At 57.4% G+C, this 23,299-nt stretch overlaps 1 protein-coding gene across 1 annotated transcript in view; it reads left to right on the forward strand.

Moving 5' to 3' along the window:
* Positions 1 to 971: 971 nt before the first annotated feature.
* The window catches only part of FAM78B (family with sequence similarity 78 member B), a gene marked incomplete at its 5' end in the record, with an annotated part of 35,271 nt that continues 12,943 nt past the window's right edge, over positions 972 to 23,299 (forward strand). The window contains one exon of the mRNA XM_081120705.1: positions 972 to 1,234. Within this exon, the coding sequence (XP_080976831.1) occupies positions 972 to 1,234 (263 nt within the window). The remainder of the gene's footprint in view (positions 1,235 to 23,299) is intronic.

Here is a 23,299-nt window from a genome sequence, read left to right on the forward strand (position 1 = left end):
CAACGCGCGCCCCGGGTCCCACCCGGGCTCCAGGCACCGCCGCGCCCCCCTCGGACCCGCCCCGCCCCCCCAACCCCCGGCCACCGGGCCCCGCGCTCCTCCCGCCGCACCTGGGCGGGGTCCCACCCACCACCGCCGCGGCCCCCCCACCCCACCCCGGGGGGGTCCCCGCGCCCCTCCCCCCAGCCCCTCCGGCCGGTCCCCGCGCCCCTCCCGCCCCGGCGCCGCCCACCGCAGCCCCACCGGGCGGCCCACGTGTCCGGCCCCGCTCGGCGCCCGCGGCCCTTTAAACAGCCCCCCCACAGCCCCCCCATCCCCGGACGGCAGCCGGAGAGGGACAAAACTCGTGGCGCGCGGCCAGTTTCCTCCGCGATCGCGTCCCGGCTGCCGGCCCCGGCCCCCGCCCGGCCCCCGCCCCCGGCGTCCCGGGCCCCGCGGGGAGTGTGGGCGCGGCCGCCGCGGGCGGGGCCGGGGCGGGAGGGGCGCCGAGTCCGCCGCCGCCCCCTCCGCCCGGCCGCCGCCGCTGGGTGCGCGGCTCCGGGGGGGCGGCCGCGGCGCGGAGGCTCATGCGGCGGCGGCGGCGGAGGGACCGGGCTCCATGCGGCCGCCGCCGCCTCTCCGGCGAGGGGCGGGGGGCTCCGGCCCGCGCTGGGCGCCCCTCCTCGCAGCGCCGCTCCCCGCCCTGCCCTCCGCGCGGGCGCCGGGGCCGGTGGGGGCGCCCACCCCCGCCTAGGAGCGCACGCTCCGCGCCCGCCGGGGAGAGGGGCGGGCGTGGCGGGGGCGGGCGGCCGGGACCCCGCGCGGCGGCGGGAGGAGGGGGCCTCCCCGGAGGATGCCCGGCGGCGGCGCCCTGCGCTAGGCGCGAGCTGAGCCGCCCCGGGCGCGGGCGGCGCGTCGCCAGGCCGGCGTAACGGGCGCCCCGGCTGCCCGCGCGGCCCCCGAGCCCCGCGCCGCGCCGGCCGGGCGGCAGGATGGGCTGCATCCAGAGCGTCACCTGCAAGGCGCGGATCCGGCGCGAGAACATCGTGGTGTACGACGTGTGCGCCACCATCGACCAGTGCCCCACGCGCATCGAGGAGACCTCGCCCATCGTCCTGCGCTACAAGACTCCCTACTTCAAAGCCTCGGCCCGCGTGGTCATGCCCCCCATCCCCCGCCACGAGACCTGGGTGGTGGGCTGGATCCAGGCGTGCAACCAGATGGAGTTCTTCAACACCTACAGCGACCTGGGCATGTAAGCGCCGCGCCGCGGCCGGCTCCGCTCCCGCCCCACCTCCTCCCCAGCTCCTTCCCCGCTCCCCGGCCTCTCCGCGAGCCTTCCTCCCGCCTCCTCTCCCACCGCCCTCCTCCCTGCGCTTTTGTTTCAGTGACAGGGCGGGCGTAGGGAGGCTCCTCGCCGAGCCTTTTCTCGTGGTTTGCGTCTGACTCCCCGCGAGCGCGAGGAGACGGTGCGGGGCGGAAAGAACGCTGCAGGGAGGGTTCGAGAGAACTAGGTGGGGGTGGCTGGCCAGTGTCCTGGGAGTTTCGGGGCTTCATCTGTGGTTTGGGGGGGCTTTCCGGGAAGAGTTTGGCGGTCCTGTGTAGAGAGGAGAGGGTGGAGTGCGGGGGCGCATGGGCTGTGCCGCGCACCCTTTGGAGAAACCCGAGAGGGTTTGGCGAAGCAGGTCCCGGGCGTCCGAGCGGGACTGGGTGGTTCTGCCCGTGTTCCTTCGACTGTTGAATTCCAGCCCTTGTCCCCCAGGCCAGGAAGCCTGGAGGCGTCTCCATCCGGAACCGCAAACCCGGCAGAAACGCCGGCCTGGCTGGGCGCCCTCTGGATGAGCTCTGGGCCGTGGGAGCGGAGGCACCGGCAGCGTCCGGCCGAGCAGGGCTGGTGGCCTGTGCAAGCGGCTAGGGCTGGAGCGGCGCACTGTGCGTTTTGTGCTCCAAGGTCTTTACTTACTCCAGAACTTTCCTGACTGCAGTGCTGGGAGGGATTCCGGGGCTCCCACGGCCTAATCTGGGAGCTCTCCAACTGCTTTCAGCAGCGCAGCTCGGTGCGCGCCGGGCGCGGCAGCCACGGTGGAGACACAGCCTCCAGAGGCTCACCGGCCACCAGGGGCCGACAGCCTGCCCTGAACCGCAGACTGGGGCGGTGGCGTCCAGGACTCTCTTATATACTACATTTTCATAATTCCCCGCCAGCCTCCTTTCAGAAGTAGACTCTGAGTGGATGGCAGCTACAGTGGCTGAAAGGTTTGGGGCCTGTGCTCTACCTGCTATTCTGTGCAGGCCCAGGGCTCTAATTAGCCTGCAGCCTATAGGGAGTCCCTTTTCTAGAAAGTCAGCCTCATTTCATTTATCAATCTAAGACTCTAGAACTCCCAAGGTTCATCCAGCAAATGCGGATATGGGTCAAGCCGTCTTTTCAGCAGCAGCTTGCAGGCGTCTTATTGCTCTCAGAGCATGTAAGTTAACACCAGTCATAGGTGCTAAAAGGAATGTTGACAGGTCGCTTCTCCTCCCTGAAAGTTTGCACTTCTCAAGCATAGAAGCTCTGTGCAGGAGAAAGCCCGTTCCTCCTGAAGGTGTGTGGGGGGGGGGGTCCTCCATGCCACCACATACTGTGGTCTTGTCCTTCCCCAAAAGCAGCTGGATGGGAGAAATGGGGGACATATTATTTTGGGTGAGTCACGTCATTTAAAAGCAGACACACCCTCAACAGAATGATTATACTTGAACACGTGTCTCTTAAAGCTGGTGGGGGTTTTTTGGTTTGTTTTTAGAAACCTGTTATTTCCAACCAAGTCAGAGAAAGGCTGAGACAGGGCAAGGGTGCCCTCCCTTCTGTCCTCTGGCTTGGCCATGATGGCAGTGTGACCTTGATAGGGGGCTGGGGTCAGTGATTGCAGCCTGGGGCCCCTGTAGAGGAGGCCAGAGGGACCGAACAGAAACAGCCTCACGTTTTCCAAGGCCACACAGCCAGGGCTCTCGGTTTCCCCTCTCTCTTGTAAATAAGCAAATCAAATGCAAATACATAAAGAATTCTTTCCATAAAAGAAGATATATCGGACCTCAGGAGAAGTCGAGGTGAGATGTAAACAGATGTAGAGTTGAACCTCCTGGATTCTGGGAGGGTGTGCCCGCACTGGATCTGACTTTAAGGGGCATGGATCAGTGCCAGCTCTGAGGCTCTGAGGGACACGGATTCCCTGACTCTTCCTTGCTGACTTCTCACCTTCGGGGTTGGGAAAAACTTTTGCCTTTAAAGCTCCACTTTCAGTATTTTAAGATTCTTGGTTTTCAAGTTGTTGATGCAGGGGAGGAAGAATAGTCCCCAAGAAGTCGTAAAGCATATTATTATAGATCTGTGTCCAGAGTCTACCTGTCTCTTTGTGGCTGCAGTAATTGCTGTGTTTAAGGCCACTATGGAGCCCAGATTTGATTGAACCAATATCCACAAAATGTTGATGTCCTGAAAACTTGGCCAGTGTCAACTTTTTAATGAGAGTTCATATGACAGGAAAGTCGCTGCAGTCTGTTAGTTTTTATGTCCACTTCAGCCAGCACCTTGAGTGGAAAAAACACTGCATGCTGAATTTTCACCCGTGTGCAGTCAATGCGCTTGTTACATGAAGCATGATAGGATGACAGGCTGTTGGTTAGAAAGCTGCCTTTTCAACATTTTAAAAGGACAGTGCCAGGGGAAGTCCACAACTCAAAATGGCAAGAAAACTCGATTTATGGGCTTAATAGAAAACATGAACTTTTGTGGTTTAAATTGTCAACCTTTCCAAGAATAGGCTTCTGAAATAGTTGATGATGGTTTTGGTCAGAGCTGAACTTGAACTTGAAGTCAGGTGGCTTGGAACTTCCTGAGATGCTTCTGTGGAAGCCAGGATGGGGAGTACTTGGAGCACTTGAGCACCCATTCAGCTCTTGTCGCCCGTTTGGCCTTGTGAACCCTGCTGCACAGCTGTGATGACGCTGCAGGTCTCATCCTTCAGGGAGGGAGGCCACTGCTTCCCTCATTCCACCCGTCAATAAACACAGATTTTCCAAGGGCCTCCGACGTGCAGACCCCAGCAGAGAGGACAGGAATACGCAGATGGCTTCCCTGCTCCCCAGTGTGGGAGGTGCAGGGGGATGCTGGAGAGAGGCTGGGGGACCAGGCAGGCTTTTCTAGAGGTGTAAGGACTGGAGCTGGACTTGAGGAATGGCGATTCAGCTGGGCAAGGGGGGGGACTGATTCTGGGGGGAAGCAGTAAATGCGTGGAGGTGGCAAAGGAAGGGGACAGGAGGCTGAAGCGGAGCTTCCGAGTGAGATCAGTGAGAGACCGTGTCCTAAAGGTGGCTGGGGTGCTGGGGAAGGCCTAGGGCAGTAAGATCTGGGGAGGACCAGGTTGAAGTCGGAGTATCAGGAGGGTCTCCATGCCTCCTTCAGACCCCTTGGGCATGCAGGGGCCTTTCAACAGGACGCAAGACCTTGATGGTGGGAGTTTGGGATGCGAGAGTCCAACAGCCAAGAGGTTTCCTGAGTGGGGTTTGAACCAGAAATGGGGTCATGTGTCAAGGATGGAGGAGGTAAAGCTGAGGCTGGGGAGCCGGCTATGGCTAAAGGCCCTTCTCTGAGCCCATGGTGTTGTCTTCTCAAGCTGAAGGGGAACTCCGGTCAGCCCAGGGCTGACGGTGGGCAGACACTGGCCTGGTGAAACTCTAGGAGTCAGGAGGTCCTAGCTCACTCTCCTCCTCAGCTCCTGCCTGCCTCTCTAGTCTTCCCTCAAAGCCAACCTCATTGAAGATCTGACTCTACCCACCCCCCTCTGTTGCCTGTTCGGTTCCATCCAAGCGGGTTTCCATCCATTCCTAGTGGTCCCTACTCAGTTTGTCTGCAGCGTCCATGTTGCCAAGTGCAGCAGACTTTAGAGAGATGCTCACCTGTCCACCAGTGTTCCATGCAGCTGACAGTTTCCCTCGTCTTCCTCACTGCCATCTTTGAGCTTCCGTGCTGTTTGTCCAGCTGTTCCCCTATATCTCTCTTACCTGAAAATACAGTTCATCAGGACACTTTTCACTCTGCACTCTCTGTGGGAGATTTCATCCACCCCAGTGGCAGCCGATGCTCTCTGTGGGAAGCAGTCACCTGCAGCTCAGGGGGGTGTGTGTGTCTACCCAAAATTTCCACCTCTTGTCTGGGTGGCATCTCAAGCTTTGCGTATTCAAACCAGTGCAGTGCCCACCCCGAATCGACATCTGGGTGTCAGACTAAATGGTTCCCCATACCTCCTGTCCATCCTCAGGTCCCCTCTCCAGGAGAGCTCTCTCCGGCTACCACCCCTGACGGCCACTCCTTCCATCTCAGGACACGTCACCATCACTGTCACCGGCTCCAACAGAGGCTTTCTAACCAAACTCACCACCTCCAGACTCTTCCCCTCACAGCAGCCAGAGTGATGTTTTAAAGATGTAAATGCTACCACTTTTTTGCTTAAACCCTTTAATGGTTTCCATGCGATGGGATAGACTTTGAGGATGGCTTCCCACTCTCTGACTTTCTGTCCCCAAGCCACGTTAGCCTTTTTCCATTTCTCCAAAGGGACCAACTTGTTCCCAATCCAGAACTATCCATCCATGTGCTCCTCTGTCTGAAATGTTCTTCTTGCCCACCTTCTTCTAGCAAATTTCTATTCCTCCAACTCTCAACCTTTAGCTCGGCAGAGGCCACCCTCACTTCACAGTTTAGGGTCGTTCTGTTCCCTTTACTAATGCACCGTCGACTTAGTGAGAAGAGGGCTGTATGCCGATCTCATCTGACACGTCTCCTGCGACATCAGCCCCTTTTATTCTCTATGAGCCACCAGTGCTGGGCCCACAGCCCAGGTTCAAGAAACGTCTGATAAAGATAAATAAATGAGCCATTTCTTTGACCCCATAGTCTTTTCACCAAATCACACCTCTCTTCAATGTAAACTTTTCATATGAATCCTAAGGCTGACCCCACAAAGCTCTGGAACCGCGGACACTCCTGCCGTCGCTCAACACACTCACAGCTTCACTCACGGGCTTCGTGTCCTTTTGTTCTGCCCTGCCTCCTCGGTCACGTCCTCTGTCCCTGGGGTCCCTGTGGACCAGGAGGCGGGAGTGGTGTTGGCAAACCCCGAGGCCTCACTCTCACGTCCCCAAGGAGACGAGCCAAAGAAAGCTTGCCATAGTCCTGTTCAACCTGCGTCATTTACTCAGGCCTCAGCCAGGGCTTGTGGATGGGAAGCTTCAGCCATCACTGAGATGGCTTGAGCCACCCGGTCCTCGGTGCCCCCAAAGCTAACTTTCCCTGTTCCCAGCTGCCTGCACATGCAGTGTGGCTATGAGTGTGTCCCTCCCTGCTCGCTGGGGTGCCTCCTTCAGGCATTTTGCTCTTGAGGCCCGGCTTAGCCTGGCAGTCCACGCCACTCGTGCCCACACTCATCCCCCCACTCCCACTCCCACTCCGTCCCCAGATGGGGGGCTTCTGACCGGAGTAGCCAAAGCTGCTCCTCACCAGGAATGCGGGACCCCCAGTCTAGAGCCTCAGACTGGGGCACAGAGTCCTGTCCCCAAGGAACGTCCTGAGTGCCCTTGACAGCTGGCGTGACCCTGTGCCTCTAATCTCTCCATTGCCTCAAGGAGTAGCTGAGGCTTACAGATCTCACAGATCTTATCAGGAACATTAAGCTCACTGCAGATAAAGCACGACTGAGTCGAGTGGGGGAGGGGGAGATAAATGATGGGGAAAGAGTTCCGGGGGGAAATCAATCGGGGGGACAGCGCCGTGGGACAAGGAAGCAGGGGGAGGAGCGTGCCGCAGGGTGCCGGTGACCTTCCCCGTGACAGTGAGGCCAGTGCTGTCCAGGTTAAGAAAGGCCGGCGCCTGCGTGAGGCGATGCAGGGCCTGGTGCGGGAGGCAGGGCCCCGGTGCCCCTCCTCCCCTGCGTGTATGGCATGCTCAGTTTGACCTTCCCTGCGGCCCTGTGCGCTGGATGCTGTTCCTCTGCCCATGTTACCGATGGGGAGACTGAGGCTCAGGGAGGTCAGAGGATTGCCTGAGACCACACATCCAGTGAGTGGCTGAGCTGGGATGCCTCTGACCCCATGTCCTGCCTGTCCCCACAAGCGTTGCCACAGCCGGGCCCAGCTGTGCCGGGGACAGGTTAGCAGTCCATTCGTATCAGGACTAGAAACTCCGCGGTTGAGGCTGCTGCCGTCACTGGCCCAGCTTCTTCCTTGGCGCTTGGGGAGATGCTCAGGTTTGTCCTCAGGTCTCAGGTAGGGGCCCTGCAGAGTCTTTCTCAACCAGCCACTTAGGTCCACTGGCGAGAAAAGTTGTCACAGACATCAGAGGGGCACTCTTTCTGTTGTGGGAATGCGAGACAGACCACAGGAAGTAGCTGTGATCTGTGAACTGGCTGTGATGAGACCAGAGAGAACCTGAGGTGAGCAGTCACAGAGCAGTGTGGTGGCCACTCCGAGGCAGGGCCTGCATGGTGCCAGGGCCCCTGGGAGGGCTGGTGTCCCCACGCCCACAGTGCGGGATATCCCCATCAGAACAAAGCCATGGGTGTCCCCTGTTCTCACCCATCCAAAACACTGAGGGGTTGGGTTGTGATGGGTTAGTAGAGAGGTGTGAGTGTGTAGGTGTGGGGACCGTGTTCGGAGTCTGGGAGGTCCTGCCATGGGAAGGGGGATGTGCTGGGTGCTTTCCACACATGGCCCTGTGGACAATGTCAGTGAGGGATGCTTCATAGTAAAGTGAGGGCGTGCCTCCTCAGCTCAGGGACCCCACGCTGGCCATCTGGGCTCCTCCTCCAGGAGCTGCCCTGTGGCCACACGTCGGCCCTGAGGGGCAGCAGGGCCCCAGTAGTCCCCAGACCTCTCAGGTGCTGCCCAGGAGTGTTTGTCCTTCCAGCTCTCCAGACAGTTGCTGTTTGGGCAGAGGCTCAGGAGGCAGAAGAGGCCCCCTTGGGGGAGGAACCCTGGCTCTCCCCCCAGCTCCAGGATATACCTGTGGCTCTGGGAATCCTCACACTCTTTTCCTTTTCCAAGGCCCCTGCCCCACCGTGTTGGCCGCAGGACCCGGCCCTCAGGTGCTGGGATACAAGCCAGCTGCACATGCTGACTGTGCTCGTTGAAGACACAGCTGCTGGGTCCTCAGCTCAGGGCTTGAGTCCGAGTGCCAGCCCTGTGACCTTTGCAGGTCCCTTAACAATTCCGTATCTCGTGTGCCTGCATGTAAATAGACAGTAAGATCTGTGCTGTTTCCTTCAGGAATCAAGTGAGGTGACAATTGTGGAGGTGCTCTCCAAACTGTAAAGTGCGGTGCACATGCTCAAGTATGACTGCCATCACTATAGGGTAACTCTGGATCAGCCTGAAGGAACAGGGAGGCTGTGGGCGTGGCCCTGCGGCTTCCCCTGCACAGAAGCGTCCAGACTCAGAGCCTGAGGGGATAAGAAGGGCTCCCGTCCCAGCTAGGGCTGTCCTCTGTCCTTGTCGCACCAGAGTCACCCTCCTGGAGCTGCGCCGAGCTGTGGGGTCTGGGCCCAGTGGGAACATGGGAACCATGCTCTTGTGGCAGGAAGCTGTGGGTTCCCAGCCTGGGTGGACAGATGAGACCAACACCACAAATAATTTGTGTCCCAAACAATTTTTAATATGTTCTTTTTGATATATTTTTAATAATATATACATCCACAATTTTGTCTCTTTATAAGGGGACTTCCCATAATCAACCTCACCGTAGTCATGAAACCTATTTAAGGCAACTGCTTTTCCTGTTTTAGATGAAATAACGTGTTCAAGGTCACTCTGGCAGGTGCTGGTCGAATCAGACATGGTGTCCAGGCCCCCCGACTCCTGCCCTAGTACCCTCCTGTGCCAAGTGCAGGGTCAGCCAACCCGGACAGAGCCGTGACATTGAGCACCTCTGGGTGGATCAGCGCGTGGGCACTTTGGGGAACCCCTGGTGACCTCTAAAGACAGGAGAGGGTAAATAGGAGCATCTAAATGCATTCAACAGAAGCAAAGAGAAATTTGGGGCTGTCAGGTTGAAACAATAAATCAGGCCTTGTGCCGCGTGCCTGCCCCTCAGTGGGGCAACTGGGGCAGCCTGCCTCGGACAGCGTCTGGCTGGCTCCCTCTCCCGGGGCCTGACCTTTGCACACTGGCTCTTGGGCCGGGGCTGGGCGGGCGCTCAGAGGCTGTCAGGGGTCTGACTAATGGGAGGCGATAAATCACAGCCTCCGCCAGCTATGCGGCGTCCCGAAGGGGCGCAGGCCGAGGAGTCGGGCTCGTGGCACGCGTGGTGGCGGGGACAGGCTTTGGAATAACTGGGAACTGCCAGAAACAGGCAGTGAGGTGTTGCTCTGCCCTGCCTTCTGGGGTGGGGGGTCAGGATCCAGGAAATGTGGGCAGGGCGAGGCTCCAAGGGGACTCTGACCTGCTCTCCTGAGAAAAGGTTGCCGCCCCCTCCCTCCTAAGAGCCACCACGCAGAGCCTCTGTTCCACTGTGGCAGCCTCTGCCCCTGAGACTAGGGGGCTCAAGACCAGATTTTTTGAGTGACTCAAATATTGAGAATTTGTTTCAAACTTCCATGAACAACCTTTACACTTGTCAGGAAGGGTGAGAGATATGTGCCCCGAAACTAAACGCAGACTCCTGTTGAGGATGGCCTCGTGGCCTTTGGAGCCCGGGAGCCTGCCTTTTGCTGGGATAAGCGTCCACTTTAAGGAATGGGCAGACGTTGGCTTATTGTCTTTCCGTCTCCCCACGAGGCTGTGAGCAACTGAGTGACAGTCACGACAGCATTTGTTGAGCACTTACTAGTGCTAAACGCTTTGTGTACACTGTGGCGAAATTGGTGCCATTACCAGAGTAGAGGTGACAAGACTGAGGCCTGTAGAGGGTGGCAGCTTGCCCAGCATTACCCAGCTAGTGACAGGGCCAGGGTTCGAAACCATAATTCCAGTGACTCCTTATGAGGTTGTCCTGCCTCGAGGCAGGTGGTGGATGAATGGTGGAGCCAGAGCATGAACGAATGAATGGACAGGGAGTGTTCCGCGTTGCCTGCCTGCTTGCTTCTGTCCTTGCCCAGGAGGCCTGGGAAACAAAGGTTTCCGTCAAACTGGAAGAGCCACCTCCTCACCTCCCGGCTGGTTTGCTTTGCTGGTCAGGACATGATGTCACTGAGCAAGGGTCATGGGGTCAGACCCAAGGAACCATCCCAGCACCTGGATCAGCACTCTACCCTTCCAGCGACCTTGAAAGTGACTGCTACCAGCTACCAGTCACCCCAGAATCTAGATTAGAGAATAGCCGGAAAATGCAATTGGGGGGTCAGCAGACTCACTCTGGACTTGTGGGGGTTTGGGGGGGCCGGAAGTCATCCAGCCCAACTGCTCATTTTACAGGTGGGGGCACAGAAGCCTGAGAGGCATGGTGACACAGCCAGTGAGGGGCAGGACAGGACTCTGACCCAGGCCCCCTGACTCCAGAGCCAGTGATGTCCACCACTGGCAACACCTATCACACTGGCCGAGGCTGGGGCCCCTAGCCCATAAAGCAGTAAGCAGGCGTCACCACCTCCTATTTTTGTCATGCCTGTCCCTACCCTGTTTGATGAGGGTCCGAGTCTGTGGGCAGAGGTGGCCGCCTGCACAGGGCACAGCCTCCAGCACCCCAAGGGCTGTCTACACAGTTGCCGGGAGCAAAGAGATCAGCCTGCTCCCAGTGTTGTAGGCTGTGGTTAGCAAGTGAGAAAGGAGAGGGTCTCCCCAGAGACACCCGTCCCAGATGGCAGGAAGCGGGAGGGCCGACACACAGCCGTAGGGGGAGGATGTGTGGACAAATAGACTCACTCTGGGTCCCCAACACCCACAATCCCTCCCCCCCCCCCAGCCCAGGTGCTGGTGCCATACGTGGGCCCCCTGGCCCCCTGCCCACAACAGGCAAGGGAGCTCCACAGCCCTGGCAGCTCCGGCAGAAACAGGATCCAAGTGGTGTCAAAGATGACAGATTGTGCGGGCCCAGCGGCCCTCCCCAGGCAGCAGGCTCAGCTGGAGGCCCCTGCAGAGCAGAGCAGAGCAGAGCAGATGGGGGAGCCTGGGAAGGGCAGGCAGCCTAGCAGCCTGGAGACTTTCTGTTGTGGTTTTTAGTTGGGTTTCTCTGCATCTTTTTCTTTTGTTTGTGAACTTGAGGCACTTTAGCAGAGGGGCAGGGTCTGACTGCCACGCCCACCTCCTCTAAAGGGGGGGTGGGGAGCAGGGGGGCGGGTGGGGCCCACCCAGTTTGCTCGGCCCCTGTCACATCTGAGGTTGGGGTGGGAGGATCACACCAGCAGCCGAGCGACATACCAGCTGGGATCTTCAAAGGATTGAGCTTATTTTAAACAAGTCTGTGTTTTGAAGTAACAGTTCAATTCAGTGAATTTCATTTTTTATGAAAGTTTATCATTGTTCTGAGGAACACACTTCAGAATGGAGTGATTCGCCTCGGGAGTGACCCAGCCTGGAGACATGGTGTGGGCGGGGAGGGGCATCTGAGCAGCCCTGTCAGCTGGGCTTCCCGGCTCCAGATGGCAGAGGAGTTGCCCCTCCCTCGTGTCCCATTAGAAACCCGAGCTGCAGCTCCCCCACTGACTGTTAGGTGAGTCCCCCCAACCCAGATACCATCGCTGAGTCGTCGCCTGCTGGCCTGGGACAGACATGAGATGCTCAGTGTCTCACACAATTCATGTCTCATTTAAAGCCCATGTGCGTTTCCTTTGCCCTGTTTCTGTAAAGAAAGGCTTTGAAAGATCCTCTAACTCGCCCAAGCTCACAGCACTAGAACCAGAATTTAACACCAGGCTCACAGGACTCTAAAACCACGCTTCCGACCGCCATTCTTAGCCGTGTGTCATCGCTGCCCCGTGAAGAGGAAAGCCGCCTCGGGGAGGGCTGGGGAGTAACCTGAGCGCCTGACAGAGCTGCTGCGGACGTTCCTGCTGAGCTGCGCACAAGACAGGTATTTCACAGTTCATCTGCAAGCCCAGAGAACACACTCGAAAAAACTGTTATCGAATATCTGAGTGCTTTGTGTGAGCAGCATTCTGGATCTCCAACACCTTGCCTTCTGTGGCCTGCGTGGTGGGGTTTCCACGTGGGTGGGCCACGGACTGGAGCAGCCCTGCCATCTCGCTGCTGCTGTTGAAAATGCCTCCCAGACAGGAGACGCCCTCGGGGAGGCTGGGGCCTCACAGCCGCCCATCACCCAAAACTCAGCCTTTCGCGCCTCTTGGACTCAAAGTAACTGGTTAAAAAGCTTGGAGTCTACGGCCTCTGTCCCTAGGTTCAAATTCTGCCGCGGCCATTGCCTCGCTGTGACTTCAGGCAGCTTTCCGCCCACAGAGGGGTGAACTGCACGCACTTCCCACGGTTGCTGGGAAGGTGAGATGAGCCAGCTCTAGAAGGTGCTCAGAGTGGCGCCTGGCGTGTGGTGGGCACTTGATGTTCAGGTTAATTTTTTTTTAAATGGGTGAAGGAACAACTAAAATGGACAAATACTGTGCACCTGGTTCACTCCAGGAGCAAGGCTAGCAGAGCTCTGATACTCTAAAGGAAACCTTGTCATGGGTGTGTTGGGGCCCTTTGTACAGCAGATCAGCCAGCTGGTGTTTTATTTGGCACTGGGTGGTGGACGTTGTGCTGGGACACCATGGACTGGGTGGCCGGGGAGGTCTTCCTGGAGGAGGGGAGCCCCAGAGACTCGTAGAGAATATTGGGAGAGTACCGTCAGTCACTTTTTCACCCAGCCTTCTCCGGGCAGAATTGTGCCAGTTCCCTAAAGCGTGCTTAGAGGTTCTACATTGCTGGTCCTGGGACCCTGTTCCCAGAGAGGGTCTTGCCTGAGCTGGCAGCAGCCTTGCGATGATGTCCCATCCATCCTGCTCTCTGAGTCCCAGCTGGGCATTACCGTCCTGGCCACTGTGCCTGCTCTTTATCTCTGAGACAGACCACAGCTTTCCGAGAAGAGATGGCAGCTTTCACTGTCCACAACCCAAGGACTTTTCTGGCTGCCCTTCCCGCACTCACAGTCAACCCTCCCTGGCCTGGCGGTGTGCATATTTCCCTTCCCCGTGTCCATCCCTGCACCCACTGAGCTGCACTGTGTCCCTCCGTGGCCACCTCTCCTGGGTGAGGTCCTCTCTGACTGTGTCCTAGATCCTGAGAGCCAGGTCCAAAGCTCAGAGCTCTGGGATTAGGTTGTGAGCTCAGAATTTCTAGGAACCCTGATGGCTTTGTGTGTGCGCTTGGTGGCCGGGATGAGACTTGCAGAGCGATTGTTATCACAGAATTGTAAACTGAGCCTGAACACTGAGTACTGAGGAAGGCAGAGGGCCTCAAGCTTCTAGAAAGGAAGTCAGGATAATTCCAGGTCCTGCAGCCAAAATAGAATGAGTGTGAATGCTTGGGAGGCCATTTACCTTTGCTGAGAAGCTGACAGAGATGCCCCCAGGAATTTCTCCACTGCCCACTTTGCCTGCTGGGTTCCAAATCTGAGCATCGGCTTAATGAGCCACACCAACCCCATGATCAGTCCTTTTACTTCAGAGGTAGAAGTGACTCAGATAGGACCCTAAATACATATCATCTTTGTGGTCCCAGACATCATAAAACCCTGAGTGGAGAAGGTAGAAACTGGCCCTTAAGGTCAAAAGCCTTTTCAGCAAAATGGCATGAGCGGTGACTCGGGGATGCCAGGCCAGTGAACTACGGGCCCGAAGCGTCGCCCCGGAACGACTCTGGGGAGGTCTGGACCATGTGGATAACCACCCTTCATCTCGGTGAAGAAGCTCATGGAGCGCCTTTGCTCGCGTTTCCTTCGTTACTCGCAGCAGCTGAGGGAGGCAGAGAAGGGATTGTTTCTCTCACAAATGAAGAAACCAAGACTGGGGAGTGTGACTGGCCCAGGGCCCAAAGGCGCAGATACAGACCGAGTGTGTCCCGACCCCGTCTCCGCTCTGTGCTCTTCCCCTTCCTCCTGGCCTTCTGGGTCCTGAGTGTGAGCGTCGGCTTAACGTGCAGCCAACCGAGAAAAAGAGTCGGTCGCTGCCATTCAGAAAACTTGCAGAGATGGGCTCCACGGGGAGCCAGAGCTGTGTCTGATCTGAACTTTTCTTTGATCATACACGGACCCGAGACTGGCCATTCTGCTGACTTTTGCCAAGATAAGGCTTGTGGCTTCTCTTCAAGTCAGAAAGCCACTGGGAGGGAATCTGGGGAAACACCTGACTCCCTCTCCCTGCTCCACAAAACAGGTGAGTGTCCCGGGCCACTCGGGCCCTTTCACACCCCCTTGGCCCATCCAGAAGCCCTTTCCCTTTGTGAGCATGGGTGATGTGCTGGTGCCAGGGTGGTGTCTGGTGCCAACCTGCAGGATGCCAGACATGCTCAGACAGGTTGGGCAGGGGAGTGAGGCAGGTGAAAGAATTTCCAAAATGTGAAATCTTGTCTTAGTTCCATGCTTAGAGGCACCTCTGCCTTGGAAAGATGAATGCCTGGTGGAAAGGATAAGAGTCGGGAGTGGGATTCCTGCAGACCAGGCCCTCACGGGTCTGTGGGTGTCAGGCGGGGGTTCGACTCTCTTGTCCCAGGGCCTTTCAGGTGGCACATCCTTCACTTTGGAAAGAGAATGGACTCAACCCAGCTTGAGGGCACCCCGCCACCTGTCTTCTCTGGCAAAGCTTGAGATTCAAGGAAGCTAGGGCTGAAATGTGCCTTTAAAAAGATAGTCAAGTATAGCAGATGGCATTGGGTCCCCCCAAGGCCCACCCCATCGCTGACTTTTTCAAAGAGGCCCCAAACAATTCCCTTTCATAGGCAGGAGGCTGGACTGAGGGTCTCATCTTTCGTGGAAAGATGAATGAGTTGATGGAGAAGCTTGGCCAGGTCCCAGGTGGGAAGCAGGAGGGGCTTTCCTGGCAGGTCACCTTCTGCTGTGTGCTCTGTCCCCTTTGCAGCTGGAGACTTGCTCGGAGGAAAATTTGTTTAGGCCTTGTACCTAAAGAAACTGGCTGGGGTTTGGGAGATAAGCTGTGGCCCACGCCCTGTCCGTCAAGAGCCAGAGCAGCTGGAAATGAATGGGAGACCTCTCTCTGCCCTCTCCCTGCGTTGGCTCCCACTCTCCCTGCTCGTCAGGGACACAGCGGCCCCTCCTCCCGGTCCTGCCTCTGCCCTGCGCCCTGCCCTGCGGAGTGGGCTGTCCTTCAGGGAGCGCGAAATGCTCGAAATGCTCGTGGGCCTCCCTTCCCTAGAGGCAGCTGAGGGGTGCCTATGATCCCCGAGTTAAATCCGGCTCCTCCGTTTCCTACAAATGCATCGCCATCTGTTGACTTTATTCCTGTGACACACACATGGAGATCATTCATGAGGAGGATCGCCCTTCCTGGGCCCCTCCTCTCAGCTTTTCCCACACCCAAATGCCGGAGCACGTGGATCTGGGAAATCTCTGGCGCGTGCGCGTGCACTTGACAGGCTGCCGGGCAACTTTGAGTTCTGGTATTTATTTCCTGAATAATTTATTCTTCGGGAACCCTGGTTACTGGACCAACCCACTTGGGGGTCAGGAGCTTTCGTGCCTTTTGTCAGCCTTTTGCCCTCTCCTCGTCGCTCTCCCTGATAAACTCTCCTTCCTTTTTTATTTTCATCAAAGGTAAGTTAGGAGTCATGTCCTATCTGCCCCTCTGCTCCCAGGGGCATTCATCTCCTGCCCACTCCACCCCATCCACCCCCATCTGCCCCTCGAGGTTTGTAGGGTTTGGGTAAGTCCTAAAAGAGACGACCCATGCCAGGTGTTTGGCACGGGGCCTGACAGGTGGTGAGGGGCCAATGCCATGGTTCTGGCCTGGTGGCTTTAGGACCTGCAGCCCAGTCCTCCAACCTGCGGCCCTTCTCTGATATCTGTCCTCTCTCCAGGCCCACTCCTAGTGCAGGCCTCATCTTCTCACCCCTGCACCTCTGCCACGGCCTCCCAGCTGGCCTCCCACCCCCGAATCCACACTTCCATCTGCCACTGCTCCTCTGCCTCAGTCAGAGTAGGCATCTCAGAACACAAATCCAATCATGTCACCGCACTCTGCTCAAAAGCCTCCGAGGCTCAGACTCAGCAAGTACCCAAGCCTCTGGTGCCCTGCCCTGCCCTGCCTAGGGACCAGGGGCATCCCTAACCTGTCCATCTGCCAGTCCCTCCCCGGTGCCTCAGCTGGGCAACCCCCAGCTGAGGTCACCCTCCCCTCTCCCCAGAGCCCCCTGGCCCCTCTCCCAGTCTGGATTGGGTGTCCCAGCCTCTACTGCATATTGGTAACTGACACTTCTGTGTTCCCAAATATTTCACGTCTTGACTCATTTAATTCTCCCGACTACCTGTGAGCCAGGTACTGTTCCTATGCTGTCCACTCACAGGTGGCAGGATTGAGACAGAGAACTGAGGTGACTAGCCCAAGATCGCACTGCTCTCTAGAGCTGGGGTTTGAACCCAGATGATCTCGCTCCAGAGTCTACAGTTGGAACCACCAGGCTCTGTGGCGTCTTGTGCTGGGGCCCAAACCATGGCCCTGCCTGGACTGAGCTCCTGGACACTGTCCCCGGCTGCTCAGGCTGGGGCACAGTGCCTGCCAGTTACCCGGCTGTCAGCCCGCTGTGCTAGGCCGGTGGACTCAGCAGCTCTAAGACTGACTGACCTTGTGCTGATTCCACAGACACAGGCCCAGGGTGCTTCTCGTGCTGGAACCCTGGGTCAGGGATAGCAAGGTGGGGCTGCACCCCTGGGGAACTTAGAATTTGGTCAAGATCAACAAGATTAGACCAAACCTAAAGTAGTGATAATGGCTCCTCAAGTCACAAGCAAAACCAGTCTCTACATTTTATGGTGAGGAACCCCCCTTCTTGTCACAGCTGGAGAGAGGCACGGTGTGCCCCCCTCTCAGTGCCTCCAGGAGGAGCGCAGGGGCCTCTCGGAGTTTCAGGCACTGCCAGCAGCTGCTGGGTTAGGACGCTGGGCTCTGGAAGCGCCCCCTGCTCCCCATCTGAGCAGCCAGGAGAGCACTGGGCACCGGGCTCTGGCAGAAGCCCTGTTCTCAAAGGGAAGGACAGGGACAGGGCCACTTTGTCCTTCCAAGAGCCAGCAGTGCCCCTTGTCCCAGCAAGATCCACAGCTCAATAAAGAGCCTGTGCCGTCCCTCACTGCTGTCCACCAAATCCCCAGCACTGCTGATGACCTTAGCCTAGCCTCGGATACTGTCCTCAGACCCCTGAGGGCGCAGATGGGACAGTGGACAGCCCTGCAAACTGCCCTGACTGCTTTCATCATAGGTCACCTAGGGAGACCGGCAGATACCATGGGGCCTGTCTCATCATGCCAGTGAGCTGGCTTTGCAACTCAGGTCACCACCATTTATCTGACAACACCTGTGGGCAGGTGACTGGCCTGACTGGGTCACACAGTTGATGGAGTGGAGAAATATTCTATAGTGGTTCCCACACAGAAAACAATTGGGAGCAAGTGACTTTGGAAGGTGGTGCCTTCATCCCAATGGGAGGGGCTTTGTCTAATTAGGTAGAACAGTTTGGCAACAAGTGTGGAATCGTGCCTGGGAGGAACAGGGAGTCACCCGCCACTGCACCTGGTGGTGGGACGAGGGGAAGAGAGGTGACAGGTGGGACAGCCCTTTGTCGTGAGGGCTGACAGTCCCAGCCACTCCCTGTGCCCACACCTGTTTCATGCAAACATCTCATTTAATCCTCAGCAGTTGCCCTATAAAGTGGTCGTATGCTCCCTGTTGGGCGGGGGAACTGCAGCCGGAAGTTAACGACTCAGACAAGGTCACACGGTTATGTTGCAGCAGCAGGCGTGGAACTCCGGCGATGTTGGGCAGTTCCAGTGTGTCACGTCCTTCCCCTGTGCGTGTTGGGCAGAGGGGAGATTTGGAACCACCCACTAAGTAACTAAGTTCAGTTATCTGCAAACTGCGCAATCCCCGTGTGACACAACAGTAGCATGTCACATTTAATTGTAAGTTTTGCATGGCTGCTATATGCCAGTCTTCATAGCCAGTTGCTCTTATACCACATACACCAGCAAACAAATGTTAACAATTGGAGAAAATTGGACTCAAGTGAGCAGCTCTGGCCTTCCGTTTCCAGCCTCAGATGGAAGCAGGAGTCTCAAGTGAGGTCAGCAGCTGTGGTCAGAGCAAGAGCAATGCGCGTGTGCCCCGCCACTGCAGTTTAAGACTAGGTCACCTGTGTTCAGGTGACCTCCTTGGCTCCGTGGCGGCAGGCTTTCCCAGGTCGCATCTCCCGTCCCAGACAACCCTGTGCCGAGGTCGTGAGCTCAGGCTCTGCGGTCAGCACAGCTGACAACCTTGGTTCTTTCATCAGACACACAGGACTCTGGTCAGTCAGGTCAGGACCTCACTCAGCATCACTTAGGTCACCCAGCTTCCCCTGCACCCCAGTGAACTCATTCACTCTATACGGTTGTCCCCATTCTTCCTCATTTGAGCCCAAATTGTCCGATGTTCGTCTCTCCATGAACCATGAGAGCCTCCAGGCTGTCTGCTCCCAAAGGCACTTGGCTGCCCCTCAGGTACTGGAAGTGCTCTGGCCCCCAGTCCCCTGTCCTCTGCCATCCAATGCTCCCCTGCAGAGGGTGGGTCTAGGGACATGGGCCCAAATGCTTAGGAAAAATGACATCCCTGTCTGCTGAGCCCGCCCCCTCCTCCGTGCCAGCACCGCCCCTCTGCTCTCTGGGGCCTGGGAGTTCACAGGCCCAGGCTTGGTGTCAGGTTTCCCAGCGTGGTACTCTGGGGGCCCTCCCAGGCTCATCACAGTGCCCTGAGCAGGGAAACCAGCCTGGTGCTGGGGGGTGTCAAGTGAAGCCACTGTCTGCTGGAGGGTTCAGCTACCCAGCCAGGGAGGGGCGGAATGTTCTGGTCCTGAGGCCCACCCAGCATGGTGGTCGGGCGTTGCTTCGACCCTGGAGCAGTTTGGCCCTGCCACTGGGCTTCGCGCATCACCCCCCACTGTTGCATTTAGTTTGGATGGGGCTGTAGAAAAGCACCCTAGCCCAGGAGAGGGGTGTAGACCAAGTTGTCCTACCTGGGCCACATCCTTGTTGTCGCCTTGACATCTACCAGACTTCATAATGGCATCATCGGTCAGAGCTGTCTGGTGCTTCTGAGTTCCTGCGAGGTGTTGGGCTGTGGGCACATAAGCTGAGAGAAAGCACAGGTCTGGGACTCAGGGAACCTGGGACTTAGGCCCATTTCCGCCACTTAAATGGCCACCTGACGTGTTTGAGCTCAGTTTCTTCACCTCAGTCATGGGGTTAGTAATAACTATTTTACATTCATTTAGGGCTTCTCAACAGTAGCACTGCTGACATTCTGGCCCAGATAGTTCTTTGCTGGAAGGGATGGGAGGGGGCTGGCCTGTACATTGTAGCATGTTTAGCTGGACCTCTGCCCACTAGATGCCAGTAACATCTCCTGGATGTGACAACCGAAAGTGTCCCCAGACATCGCCAAGTGTCCCCTGGGACAGAATTGCCCCCAGCTGAGAACCATCTAATTACGTCCTAAGTTGTAAGGGTGCCACATCGACAGGGTCACCGCACCATCCCTTATAGCATTTTGGTCGCCTCTGTTTTGACTATAACTGTATAAGCAGAAAAAGAAACAGCACATTCTCTGCCAGACCCCTACCTGATCCAGCAGGTGACTTGCTGTGTCTGCGCGGCACTTCCTGCAGTCCAGCAAGTTCCTTTTCTTAGCATGCTTCCCGTCTGCTGTGCGACATGAGAGCCAGGAGGTGAGTGGTGGAGCTTGTTTTCATGGTGATAATTCTGGCGGGAGGGATATTTACGTACAGAAGTGAGTGGAATGTGGAGTATACACACCTGAGACCAGAAAGAGGTGCTCAGGTGGCAGCAAGAAAGCGCTTCCTGGCAGAGGTGATGTCTGGGGTGGGCCCTGAGGGTTGAGTGGGCTCTCGGTAGTAGATACTGGACAGCACAGTCTGCAGGTGGTCTAAGCAGAGGGCCCAGGACAATCAGGATTTGAGGACAAGGTGGCAGGAGGTGACACCTTGCTGCCAGTCTCTGAAGGCTCTGAATGCCAGGTTTGTGAGTTGTCCTTACCTTCGTTGGCAGTGGGGAGCCATGGCAGGTTGCTGAGCAGAGGGTGCCATGGTCAGGACAGTGGTTAAGGGGCTGTTTTGTGGTAGTTTCTGGAATGGATGGGCGTAAGGAGAGGTCATGTACAAGATGATGGGGACCTGAACCGGCATGTTGGGGGTGGGGAGGGTGAATGAGACTGTCCAGGAGAAAGTACAGAGGGAGAAGCAATAGGACTTGTGGGGGGAGGAGCCTGTGGGGGAACTAAAATTGTCAATCTGTGTCACCGAGAAAGAGGTTTCCATTAGGACAGGAGGAGACAAGGCGGAAAACCAGGCGCCGGGGCTTTGGGCACTGGACCCTGGCCAGGGAAAAGCATTAACTGGGGCTTTTCCAGATACTCCCACATCCGCGCCTGCAGCCGTCTCATGTGCTTCCTGTGGGAAAAGGCACTCGGTTTGCTCATGGAGATGGCTTCTCAAACCCATTTACCCTTTTCCAGTGATGATTTATGTGACCCTCAAAAGATAAAGTGCAGTGGGGGGGGAAAGGCCGCTCGGGTGAGGCCTTCGTCCCGGTGCAGAGCACCTTCCCTGAGCAGAAAGTTCGAGTTTGGGATTGGTGAAGGTAACAGCAGGAGCAGAATCACGTGCAGCTTTGCCATGTGCTGCTTTTTCCTAATATTCTAACTATACCCAGGGCCCTCTATGTAGGCGCAGGAGTGAGCCCCCACTGGGAAAACGGAACCTGGTCTTGAGTGGGTGAGCCAGTGTCCCACGTGTTCCCACGAAAGCCTGTTCCCTTCCCAGGGACACCCACCAGCTTTCATATCTTGTCCCCTCCACAGGTGGCCCAACTTTGGTTTATTTTTCCTCCTGGGAAATTGCTTTACACACACACACACCCCTTACTTCATTCCAGCACCGTCTGCAGTTTTGCCGTCGAGATCCTTAAATGCGTCACAGTGGTGGCTCCCAGGACAACCATCATCCCCCCACCACATACATATTTAGTCATTAATATTTATCAGCTAAACAGCCAAAGGGATGCTCCCTGCATCTGCCGGCCTGCCTCAGGGAGGAAGGTGGCCCTGCCTCAGCCCCGTGCCAGGTCTGCTCTCAGGGGCACTGGGAGGACAGTCCCATGGACCAGAACCTCCTGGCTCGCATGTGGCTGTTGGTGGTGGGATCCAGCTGTGAGACCTCTCCCGTCTGGCCTCCTGCCGACACCCACAGAGGTTTGCGTGTGTGTAGCGTTCACCATTGATCAAGCATTTTCCTTATCATTAGCCCAGTGAGCTCTCCCGATGGGCAAGAGCACAGGTTTTAGCCCCCTGCTTGTCGGGGTCTGGGGTGCAGCGAGGCATGGACCTGCCCAATGCCACACAGCTCCTGGGTGCCAGGGAGGACCCATCCCCAACTGTCTGACTGTCGTCTGGGCTCCTGCCCCCCCCCCCATGACTTCTGCCACAGCCCTTTGCTTCCTTCCTCCTGCACAGGCTTCCTCTGCTCTGGGTCTTGCTCATGGAGTGAGGGGGATGTGCGGGGGGAGCGGAGTCGGGAGGAAGGAATGAAACAGGACCAGTGAGTGAGCGATGAGTGAACAGCTGAAAGGGGGAAGGGAGGGAGCTGAAAGGCAGGGAAGGAGAGAGCCATCCTGTCAGCAGGCTTGGTTGGAGTGACAAAATGAGGCTCACCTGTTTCTCAGTTTCCACGTGTGCTTCGCTCATTTTCGGCCCTCTGGCACTAACGCGCGCTCTAGCGAAGCCAGTTGCACAGGCGGTTTTAGCGGATAGCAAAATGCCCATGTGGTGACTGCATTGTGACTGTTACTCCGAGATACCCACAGGTGCGACTAAGGAATGCCGGGGGGATCCACTTGCCGCCCGCTGTTCTCCCCTGTGAAGTGGGGGTTGAGCACCTACTCACAGGGCTGTGGAGATGAAACCAGGGTGTGACTGCTGGCTGCCGGCTGCCTCGGTTTCCCCAGTGCGATAGTCTCTGGTCTGGACTGCTAGGAGCTGACCGAAGCAGGCACGGGGAGGTCACCTGTGAGCTGGGCCCCAAGCAGCAGCTCAGGGAGAAGCCTGTGACCGCTCACCACATGAGTCGGCTCAGCCACGGGGAGAAGATAAGGAATAGTGTCCAGAGGCAGAGTGAGGGGGGCAGCCACCGTGTCTGTCTGCCTGACCCTTCAAAGCACCTGCTGTGCAGAGGGGGCTGTGCGGCCAGGACTCCGTGGCCCAGGGTCAGGGCCAGTGACAAACCCCTTTGGAGGATAGCTCTTCATCTTCTCCTGATCCTGGGACTCCAGCCTGGTCTCCCTCGCAACCAGGCTGGCTTCCTAAGGCGCAGCTCAGGGTGCAGTGGGGTGCAGGCAGACCTGTCACAGTGGATGTTCCGGGAGGAAGGCCACCTGGGTGAGGAGAGGTAGGCGACACGTTGGAGCAAGTCTCCAGGTACTTCAGGACAGTGGAGCTATTCCTGTCCTTACTCCCATCTTAGGCAAGGAAACTGAGGCATAACTGTGGCTAGGTTGCCCTAGGTCACATTGCTGGTACATGGAGGGACCAGGAAGGAGGGCCACCGTGGGGCGAGCTTCCTTCTAGTTGTCTCCCTGGGGAGGGCAGGGGTTTCCACAGGGCTGCCAGACCTGGGGTAATGGCAGTGCTCTGGGGTAATGGCAGGGGCTCAGGGGCCCCCAGGGGAGCCAGAGACCCAAACTTCTGTTTCCCATGCATCAGAACCCTGCGGACGGAACCTCACTGGTGGTTTGAGGTTCTCAGAGACAAACAGTATGTTCGCAGCAGATGCCATTTTAAGCTGAGAACCTGTGGTTGTGTTGCCTAAACGATGGTCTGTATTCATGCTAACCCATCATCCAGGAGCCACTCCAGAGGGACCGCGGGCCGGGAGACTTCCTGTGGGGATGCCGTGCAGAGCCGGCTGTTCCCAGCGGGGATCGCATCGTGGTCTGCAGCCTACTGTCCCTCGTCTCTGTGTGTCTCTTGTCACTGGGCCTCAGGACCTGGCGCCTGCTGGCAGAGCATCACCCCCCAAATAGTCTGTTCACCTCCAGCCCCAGAGTGAGGAGAGGGACGGCCGCCGCAGCGCAGCTCAGCTGGCCCAACGGTCC

The sequence above is a fragment of the Miniopterus schreibersii genome (genome assembly GCF_964146895.1).
Source record: "Miniopterus schreibersii genome assembly, chromosome: 19".
Classification (NCBI taxonomy): domain Eukaryota; kingdom Metazoa; phylum Chordata; class Mammalia; order Chiroptera; family Miniopteridae; genus Miniopterus; species Miniopterus schreibersii.